The following is an 11,449-nucleotide window of genomic DNA, read 5'->3' as shown; positions in this document are numbered from 1 at the left end:
CCACAGAATACGAAATTCTTAACGAACAAACAAAAAAAAAAAAAAAAAGGAAAGAAAAAAAAGAGAGAACACATTGAATACAGATCGACAGAATTTATTGCTCTAGAGAGAGGAGTAGAACTCTCTGGCAAATTCAACAACTAGTTTCACGAATCTTTTTGTAGAAACGTAATTGCAATACCAACCGCAGCTATTAATTTCAACCATCGAGAACTATCCAGTGGCATACTACAATATTTGTGATTTACAATTTCGATAGTGTATCTTTCTAAATGATATATATCGTTTTTCAATTTACGAGCATGATACTTTATATATTGCGTCACGTTGTGCATGAATTTTTTATGCATTAATCAATTACTTGAATGAAAAAAAAAGAAAATTTTGGAATGAAATTAATTATAATACATATTTTTAAATGAAAATAATTCGTTCGAAACGTTGTTTATTTAAAGGTATCGCAGGAATGCATTGGTGGTTTAATTGTTGGAAATAAATTATGGAAAATACTTAGATTTCGTTAGGAGTGATCTTTAAACGATGGTTGATTGAAATTTCATAGAAATATTGCTACCAATTTAATTAAAAATTTTAAATAGTAACTTGGAAAATGTTATAGAAGAGAATTAATTGCTCGATTATTATAAATAAATTATTAGATAATGTTGGAATATACAGAAATATTATTTAAAAATTCAATTTAGGACTCTAATCGATCCGTACTTGATGAAGGTTTACTTAGTAATGAGATTATGGTCTTGGTACAACTTGGACGTTATTTTGACCTTTCGATAATGGTAATGTAGAACAGTCTTAATACTTCTCCATTGCAATCATTTTTATACTTTTACTAGAAATTTACTACTAAATTTATTGCAACAATGAATATTGCAATTTATATATTTATTTAATTTTACTCTTCTATGGGATTATATAATTATTCTAACATGTAATAGAACGCTTGTTTAGTACAAATAACAGTTCACTCGCATGAACTCATTCCTCCTCAGTTGACTCACGTCAATCGAAATGAATTTATATATTTGTATCATGTATCATTGAAATTATTCCTTATTGAAATAACTTTTTACCAAAGTACATATATTTCAACAAACTTCAAGAAGAACACAGTTAAATAATGTGAACGTGAATTATACTACAACAAGTTACCACAGCTTCCTCGCTTCCTCTTTCCTTCAGTAATTCCGCCAATCGACGGAAGCAGCAATTAAAAAAAAAGTTACATCGGTCAAATTTTTCAGTGCGACGCGATCGCAATTATTTTTCGTTTCTATCGTGATGAGATCGATGCACACGGCAGAGAATGATGGCGGCGGCCGCTCGTGTATATTTAAAAAAGCGCGATTCGGGCCGGAATTTCGCGCGATTCCGCGGCTGCCGTTGAATTATGCATTCTCAATCAGCGGAGTGGTACGTTTCTCTGTTTTACGAAGCGACGTACAATGATCCCGGCACTCGCGATAAAAATGGCGAACGTTCGCGCCGTATGCCCAGTGAATCGTCTTCAAATCGAATGTTGAGAATTCACCAAATCATCGCTTGTGAATTCCCTTCGATATACGCTTCGGATCAGGTCCCGAGTGCAATAAAAACAAACGATCCTTCATCTTCATTTGTACAAGATGAAGAAGACAGACTTGCACTGAGACTTTCAAGCTCAGAGTCAATTACTTGGAAAGAATATCTTTATAAAGAATATATTTGTCGTGTGTAATTCTTCGAGAACGCGTGTCAAATATATCTTGTGCACATTCTAGTATGCTTTTGAAATGTTACATATATGTACATATTTTGAGATATACGTGTATTTCTAGAAAATTATTATATTCGACATAATAATTATTATATTATATATTATTATATTGTTATATTATTATTATATTATTATTATATTCGACTAAATAAAAATCGATATACACGCTTCTCTTGCGTTGCATTAAAATTACACGTTATGTGTATTATAGATAACGTATAAATTGAAATTATATTTAGATAATTTATTAAAATATCGTTTTCATCGTGAAACGAAATCACGTAACAAACGAAATTGCTGGCAATTAAATATTCAGTGCATACAGAGGAGCATGTGCGTGATATTCTTTACTTCCCATATCAGCTGGCGAAGTTTCACAGAAATCGGCGTACACCATTGACTTCCTCGTTACGCTTCAGCTACGAACAACGCTCTCGAACGCGATGAGAATCGATTTTAGTCGGTCGAGGCACGATCCTTTGTCGTAACTCGCTGCAAAGAACCTTGGCAGAACTGTGTTTGTTCTCGCTCATGCAGCTAGAAATCTGCAATAATTCATGAATAACAACGATTCTCCGCCAGACGAAACTTTGCTCTCTCAGTAGTTGCAACTGTTGATAACGTTATCGATAAGTGTCGCTAACGCCGATAAATCGACTTCTCTTTGTCGGACCGGATCTCTATATTGCAAATAAACGAATGGATCGTTCCGAAAAATACACTGCCGAAACGTTAAGAAGCTGGTATAATAAAATTGATAAATAAAAATTTTCATTAGTACGCGATGACGCCTTATTTTCGAGTTTAAAAATTTCTCGAGTACACGAGTACACCGAGATAATTCGTTGACTAAACACGCTTGGAATTCATTTTCTCTGTTATTCGAGAAAGCTATAAATATGAATGTACGCTCTCCTTCGTAAGTGAACACTCGACGAGGATACTTACGAAAATGAAAGAAAAAAAAAAAAACAACAAAAGTTAAAGATCGTCGAGAATTTGTTGAAATTTTTGAAATTATCACTTCGTTTGGCACCGTGTCGCGTCGTCAACTCATACGTAATAAAAATTAAAATCGCCGATAAACTTTGTAACTCGTGTTTCTTCGCTTCGTTTCGTATAATAATAAACTCCGAGGACTTGAATTTTTCTATCTGGCAATTCTTACAAATCTTCCTCGCATATACGTCAAATGTTATACGCATAAAGTAGGAAGAGAGGGTGGCGCAGGTAAAGTTTTGATGTACGACTTGGTTAGTTGCTGAATTGTACGTGGCAAATGAAGATGAATGGGGTAGCTGAGGGGGGAAAGAGGAAGGCTGCTTATCTGCCGCGGTGAAACCGACTGAATTTTAATAACATATTCGCTGGCTGTTTTATGGGAAATAATTGCTGTGATATTGCGAGGGGAATTGGGAAATATATTCGAATTGCATAGTGTTTGCGAAGTATGCATTTAGAAATCTGCGCGATCGTGCGTTTCTCAGTGACGCGGCTTTATATCAAACTTTTTATCTTCGTGTTTTCGTCACCAATCTTTTCCTGTTCTTTCATCCTCGTTTCATCTTTCCGTTTTTCCTCCTTCGTTCGCCGTATTTTTCTATTAAATATAACTCTATAAATTTTAATTAAATTTTAATGAAACGCGTTTCCAAGTACGTACGTTGGGATTTCAAGGGAAGTCCCCCGTTTGGGAATTTGTAAAGCCTCTCGCGGATTACGACCTGATGCTACAAAATTTAATTAATTTCAATTAACACGGCCGGGCATTAGCGCGGCACGAAATTTGATGCAAGTTGACTTTTGGACAGTTCGCTTTGTCCTTGAATAATTTCGAGTAGTTCTTTCATTTTCTCTTTTCTTTTTTTTTTTTCTTTTTAAATTCGAACAGCTTCGAGAAACTAACCGAATGGAAAAATTTTGAACTGCATCTTCGTCGGAGTTGTCACTCGCGTGTTAATATTTATTACAATTGTCGAAACAGCGGGAGTTGTTCAGAGATCGTTTGATCGAAACGGACGATCCTAATGCAAACTAGAAATTGCAAGCGTTGGCGAAACTTCGGCAAATTATCCTTCGAGAAACGATTAATCAGAAGTGTGTTCCAACGAGCGTAGTGCAAAATAATTGCGGCAAACGGTTGGAAATTCTCATCCTGAGTTATCGCTCCATCAATCCTCATTTGCATCGCTACATTAAGCAGGAACGATCTATCAGCCTCCAACTTTAAGCAACGGTGGAAGAATTATGACGATCACTTGTTAACAAGGCGAGTTTCGATATGTTTATCTCGAAAGTGTTCGTCGACTTTCAATCTTGAACAGCTGGGGCTTCTTCTTTGTAATGCGAGGGATGAGATAAAAGAGATCTAATATCCAAGAGCAGCTCTCGTATAGGGTGAAGGGCGATAGGTCCAGTTTCAAGGGACAAGCCGGGGAGCGTTTTAAATCGTCTTGAACTCGCGGAGCTGGCCACGAGGCGTGCTCGTTAAAACAGATCCTCCGTGTAAAAAACGGCGCATAAATCTCGACACTCGGGGATATGGTTATCGCCAAGGCGTAATCTCTCGACGGTTTTAGGTCAGTGTCTAGTGGCACGTACCAGGGGTGTTAGAAAAGAGGCTTCAAGAAGGCTGTTTAACGCCGGCTCTCTACCACACGGTATCGCTAATGAATATATTTAAACATACGTGCGACTGATGGATCGATCCATCCTACTAAATTCACCACGTTCTCGGGAAATTGCCGAAATGCAACGACGAGGATGACGGCTCGGTATTTCTTGCACTAACGTCGAACGAATAACGTGCCAAATAATTTTTTTTTTTTAATATCTGAAATATTCAAACATCTGTAAGAAATAATTGATAATTAGCCATTGTCTCAAAGTTGACCTTCCAGCAAAGTTAACAATTCTTGCGTATTTTCCGCGAAAAGATATTTCTTCTCGACTTCAACCTCGCCCGACGTAATTTTCAAATTTTGAAGTTGGCAATAGATGCTGTCTAATCGTCCAAGAGAGTCTGTGTAATAGCTCTATAAAAAATATCGACGTTTCGCGGCTCGTCGTCAGGCTTAACTCGACGTGCTGCTTTTATTTTGACAGGCTTGGAAAATGAAAGAACCGTGACGCGGTGGATCGATGCTTCCTCCACCGTTTCTTTCGCGATCGAACTTCAACCTCGTAATTGCCTTTCCCTCAAACATTTGAACAGGGGTCTAAAAATACCAGGCAGTTGGAATTGAAATGGAAAACGCGTGTGGGCGTTAGTGGTTCTCCGATTCGACCGTATCGTTATTTTTGCCGCCCCTTTCATTCTCGTTTAAGGTAGCGGCCGCTTAACTTTAAGTTAGGCAAATATTTCGAGAGCCGTTCGGATCATTCTTTGCTTCCGCTTCGATTCCGAAGCGATTTTTTATTTACTCGTTCCGAACGAATTAATTAGTAGCAACCGTGCGAGTCGAGAATGTTCTGCGCATCGTGGAACATTGGAAATTGAAATTCACCGAAACGTTGAACTTCGTCGAGGATAATCGAAACACTTGTACGAAGATTTCGCCAAAGGAGTTTGCAGAGTTCTGAATTTCAATTCATTCTTTCAAGAGGAAAATCCAAAAGAGATCTCTTAGAGATTTTGCATAATAAAATTGAAGAGATCCTATTGAAAGTGTGCAAGTCCTCGGGAAAAATCAAGAAAGTTCTTCGACAAATTTATAAAATATAGTGGAAATGTCCGAAATATACTCGTTAATAACGCTTAAATGAGACTGAAATAAATTTCGCTTGTTCAGCCCCGTAACTGGTGGTACAAGGTGATTCTACAAGTCGAAAAGAAAGTATAAAAAGCCTCTGTTTTCGAGAAAATCGTGTTTATCAAGTATACTTGAAATTCATTAATTCTGAGGATATTCCGCGTGCAGAAATAAATGATTTCAACGTGTTTCGTTAAAAATTGCCACGTGTACTTGATAAACTTTCAAGCCCGATCATCTCGAAAACGAAGATTTTAATGGAAAATTTTTCTTTCCTTTAATTCAATTGAATTGTACTGCCAATTATAGGACACCCTGTGTAAGAACTTTCCCTTTAGTCGCGAAAATCTATGCATCTATTGTTATATTTTTACTTGCTAATGATCCAGAAAAATTCAGACGCCAGAAGTGTCTTATTTAACTCCTTGCGCTGGCAGCTGGTTCGCGGACCATAACGAGTGACCGAACCGGTATACAACAATTCGTCGCTTTCTTTTTCTTTTGAACTCGTCGGTATATCACTATAGATAGAAATTATTAAGAAGTAATAAATTTATTACTTATTTTTGCCTTTGGGTTATATTTAAATATACTAAAAAATTCTCAACGTGCGTAGCACGTCGTTTTAGCGCAAGAGGTTAACCCTTTGCGCTGACAACTGGTTCGCGGACCATAACGAGTGACCGAACCGGTATACAATAATTCGTCGCTTTCTTTTTCTTTTGAACTCGTCGGTATAGAAATTATTCAGAAGTAATAAACTTATCATTTGTTTTGCCTGGATTACATTTCAAAATCCTTAAAACTGAAAAAAATGTTACAATTTGGGACAAAAAAATTCTCGACATTCATGGCACGTCGTTCCAGCGCAAGAAGTTAAATCGAGATGAACGGGAAGCGCCTGCTTGTTCGCAGAAGCTTCCCGGATTCCGCCTCCGTGAAAGAGCCTCGAAGGGGAGGGAATTTCATGGAAACAAGGGTAGAGAAAGATGGAAGAAGGGAATAAACAGCGAGTCGAGTTTTCCGCGAAAGTGTGAAGGCAGAAGGTCGCGTTCACCGGTGCGCGCTGACGAAGAGACTTCACCTCTTCAACCATCACCGCCCCCTCCCCCTCGATGGTGGTTTCCGAGCCAAGCCTGCAGCAGCTTCGCGCGCGCTACAAGCACATTTATTGCCCCGATGTAGCTACGTTATTACCCCGGCGAAGTGGGCCAATGTTGCCCTGGCTCTGGCCTGGAATCGAACTGATTAAAGCGGACCTTTCAGAAATTGCGCTCCTGCCCTTCCTCCTCCTCCTCCCCCCCCCCTTTTGTTTCTATCTTGCAATCGGAGCCTTCTTGCTTCCTCGGCCAATCGCTTTGATCTCCCGAAGTCGAAGAATTCCTCTTTTTTTCCTCTTCTGGAGAATCTTCGAATCTCGGAGACAATAATTCTTGGATTTGGATCTTGATAATTCTGCTTGAAAGAAAGCTTCGAGCGTTGGTGGTAAATAATTAAAATTATAATTTAGCCACCTCGAATTCTGCGCGAGTCAGCGCATTCTCAACGAGGCTCGAATTGAATAAATGGGTGGAGGGGGAGGGGGAAACCAGGCGAATCCGTAATTAACCGCGTCTTCGAAATAGCTCGTCGCGTTTTATAATTACAATTACAATTTTCCGGCTACACGGCCGGAACCTACCCGGCGCAAACAGCCGGAACAATATTTCCGCCGTCTCTCGGGAAAGCCGCCACTTCGTTTAAATCGCCAGGCCCCTAGACTACTTAGGCATTGAGAAGGTGAAGTTGAAAGTAACTCGAAACAAAAGCAGCCGTCTGTTAATTAAACTTTCGCCCTTGGAGAAGAACGTTTTCTCCCGGTTCGCGTTCTGCCGCGTCTTCGAGGAAAAGGGACGCACTCGGTGATTTCTCACAGGTCAAATTTATACCATTAAGAGACCGAAACAAATGGTAGTCTTACGGTGCAAGATTAGGATGCCTCGAAACGTCCCAATGCTTATCAAGCTCTTTCAATTTTTGACGAGAGAATTCCATTCATTCGAAAGAAAGAAACTCGATTCGTTAAATTTTTCAGTGTTAAATGACGCGCAGCATCGAAACATCGATCCTTTTTGTATCCTCCAGCCTTCTCCGAATAATTTGAAACTGTCTTGTGGTCGGTGTTTAGTTCCTTACCGATATCGTGACTGCCAGTGTGCCAGTCTTACTTAAATTTTTTCCACGATTTCGTCGACTTTTCCAATTATTGGTATCTTTGAAGTCAAAATTTCCAAATCGAAAGTGCTTGAACTAGCTTTGTATCACACTTCCTGATACTGCATCATGTCCATAAATATTGCAAATTCTTTTAGCAACGTGAGTCGCATTCTTCCCTATTTTAAATAAGAAAATTTCAAAATATCGCTCATTTTCAAGACGCAATAACTTTCGACTGAATACACAAATATCACTACGTCTTTCTTCTTTAATTGCTTCATGACATGCAATATTACCAGAGTTACGCTAGCCGTCTTTCACTCAACTCAATAACATTTTTATATACATTTATACATTATACATTTACATTACACATTTGTTTATATACTGAATTAATTGTGTCCTCATTATATGGACCATCATCGTTTTCGTTTCTGTTATTTAAAATTTTAGGAGCATCGTATCAGTTGCAACATAAACGCAATAAAAGTATAACAGATTTTAACCTGCGGCGAAAGCATACGCCAAGAAGCCACTCCCCCCCGTGGGAAATAATCTTTATGAAATTTTAATCACGTCGAGGATGTTTCAGTAACAGAGTGAAGCGAGAGTAAAGGCTCGGCACATTCGAAGTGCAGTAATAAAACGCGAGGCCCTCGGCCAATATTTGTGAGAGAAGCTCTCTAGTGCTGGCGGAAGTTCCCTGCCGCTTTACGACCGATATTCCCTCTTCCTCTGCTTTTTAGCGCTCGTTAGCCGAGGGGAACGACGCCCGGGAAGAATCCGGGGAATGTGAACTCGTCGCAGCCGGCGGGACTCTTCGCGATGAAACAGAATGAGAATAAAAAAATCTGTGGCCGGCATTTCCGGCACGGAGCACGTGGCCGACGCGATTAAAACTGGTTGGCTTTGGTCTCGAGCCGTAAAGACAATCCGGTTTAAAAGAAGTAGCCTTTCGTGATAAGTAGGTTACACGCTGCCACCGGATTGCAAATCCCTGCGGTTCGTCGCAAGATTCAGGGGACGCTGCGATGGGAAATCTGGGAATGAAAGGAAAACCGACTAATTCCAGTGGGATGGACACTTGAAAGCTTTTTTACAAGAACGGGATATCGAGATCTCTCTCTCTCTCTCTCTCTCTCTCTCTTTTCAATTAAGATAGTTGAATTACACGTTGAAATCTCTCGACGATTAAAAATTAAGGCGAAATTTTTGTAATACGCTCGAGATGCGTGTCTTGAAACTGTTACTTAAATCGCTATCATGTTACTCGTTCTCTTTCATTCTTTCTTTTCATGTATATTTCTATATATACGTAAAAGACGTAAAATACATTAAGAAATATACGTAAGAAATATGTATATTTCTAAATATACATAAAAGACATAAAATACATTTAGAAATATACGTAAGAAATATGTACATTTCCAAAAAGAATTTTTCACACGTGTCGAACATTAGATCGAATAAGTATAATAAATATATATAATAAATATACACAAGAAATATGTATATTTCTAAGTAGACATAAAAGACATAAAATATATTTAGAAATATACGTAAGAAATATGTATATTTTCAAAAAGAATTTTTCATACGTGTCGAACGTTAGATCGAATAAGTATAATAAATATATATAAGAAATATGTATATTTCTAGGTAGACATAAAAGACATAAAATACATTTAGAAATATACGTAAGAAATATGTATATTTCCAAAAAGAATTTTTCTCACGTGTCGAACGTTAGATTGAATAAATATAATAAATATACATAAAAAATATAAAATTTAGAAATATTCATAAGAAATATATATATTTCTAAATATACATAAAAGACATAAAATACATTTAGAAATATACAGAAGAAATATGTATATGTCCAAAAAGAATTTTTCTCACGTGTCGAACGTTAGATTGAATAAATATAATAAATATACATAAAAAATATAAAATACATTTAGAAATATTCATAAGAAATATATATATTTCTAAATACATATAAAAGACATAAAATATACATAAGAAATATATATATTTCTAAATATACATAAAAGACATAAAATACATTTAGAAATATACAGAAGAAACATGTATATGTCCAAAAAGAATTTTTCACACGTGTCGAACGTTAGATCGAATTACGATTCGTCGGGAGCACGCGATTTCGAGGTATTCAGAACGGTTGAATCCCAGATAGAGTTCATTTTATACAAGAGGCGCAGATGGAATACATGAATACTTGTGCTGTATGCGTCGTGTGTCTGACCGTTGCTGGATATTCTACTGCGGCTTCCTCCGCGATTCGTTGAATTTCCCTGTCCAGAAGTTAATTTCGTCGTCAGCCGATCGTCATTTATCGTAAGGTAGCGTCGTTGTGTGGCAACGATAGAGGGTTTCGCGATAGTAATCGATGCCTCTGCGAATTATTAATAACGTCGGTTTCGTGTCTGATTACAGATTCTACTGGGACCTCTGCATGCTCCTCCTGCTGGTAGCCAATCTGATAATTCTGCCAGTCGCCATTAGTTTTTTCAATGACGACCTAAGCACTAGGTGGATAGCCTTCAACTGCCTTTCCGACACGATATTCCTCATAGACATTGTCGTCAACTTCAGGACAGGTGAGCGCGCACGTCTACGAGACTCGTTTCATTTAAAATTGCAAATAAAAGAAAAAAAGAAGAAAAATAGATATCGAATTTTCAGAAGCGATCGTCCTCGATGAAATATCTCGGTTCATCTAACGTTTGACAAAAGCACAAATAACATTTGACGCATTTCTTTAGAACAAACGAAAACTTCTAGAGTCAGTCACTTTGAAAATCACGAAACATTCATGTGACGATACGTTTCGTCAATTTGCCCCATTCACTCGTTCGATTCTTAATCTTTCAGAGGCGCGTGATACAAAAGAAAAAGAGAAAAGAAAAGAAAAGAAAAAAAGAGGAAGAAGATAGGTAGCAAAGACTATTTGCTAACGTGAATTCCTGGTCATCTTTTAAAAAGTTCCTCGTTCCAATTGAATTTCGTCCGCTTGCTCGTTTCAAAGCGTTATCGACGGTGTGCCGGCGCATTCAGTTCGAAATCGGCTCGATTCCGAAGGTACAAAAAGAAATGGCGAAAGGACTTGGCATTTTACTGGACGATCACGTCGGGACTAATGGTTACCCCGTGTTCGCGGAAGGGGAGGCCAGCAGCGATGCAAAGTTTGCACTGCCGTGTGCACGTCGGGGAAAGGACATTGAGAAAAGAATGGCCCGACCTCGTTCCTCTTCTCATTTTTCCACGGCCCGTCCCGTCGCTCCTCTCCCAACCCGAATCTCTCCACTTTCTAGATTCGGTCAATTATAACTCCGTATCTTCGTTCGCGCGTCGAGCTACACCCTACGTTTGATATTGGCCAGTGAGATCACTTTGCACGAGACGTGATAATTCGTGCAATTCATCAATCGAAATAGTTAAAATATTTTTGCCGACACGACGATTCGGTCAATTGCAACAATTGTAACTCCAATAGTCATCTATGACTTTGTATTTTTGTTCACGTGTCGGAATTACACACTCGTCCAATATTATTATTGGTGATAATAATTCGTGTAAATCGTCAACGAAATAATGCAAGTTGAAGAATTTTTACCGACAGGACGATTCGGTCAATTGTAACAATTGTAACTCCAATAGTCATCTATGACTTTGTATTTTTGTTCACGTGTCGGAATTACAC

The 11,449-nt window shown here is 38.2% G+C and overlaps 1 protein-coding gene across 5 annotated transcripts in view; it reads left to right on the top strand.

Annotated features, from left to right (window-relative positions):
• The window catches only part of LOC122527646 (potassium/sodium hyperpolarization-activated cyclic nucleotide-gated channel 2), a 162,398-nt gene that overhangs the window by 115,310 nt on the left and 35,639 nt on the right, over window positions 1–11,449 (top strand). For all 5 annotated transcript variants that reach the window (XM_043652015.1, XM_043652017.1, XM_043652016.1 and 2 more), the window contains one exon: window positions 10,183–10,346. In XM_043652015.1, coding sequence (XP_043507950.1) covers window positions 10,183–10,346 — 164 coding nt within the window. The remainder of the gene's footprint in view (window positions 1–10,182; window positions 10,347–11,449) is intronic.

This window comes from Frieseomelitta varia, unplaced genomic scaffold (assembly GCF_011392965.1).
Source record: "Frieseomelitta varia isolate USP_RPSP 00005682 unplaced genomic scaffold, Fvar_1.2 scaffold_229, whole genome shotgun sequence".
NCBI lineage: Eukaryota > Metazoa > Arthropoda > Insecta > Hymenoptera > Apidae > Frieseomelitta > Frieseomelitta varia.
The sequence above is the reverse complement of the archived record's forward strand: the minus strand, read 5'-3'. Positions and strand labels throughout refer to the sequence as shown.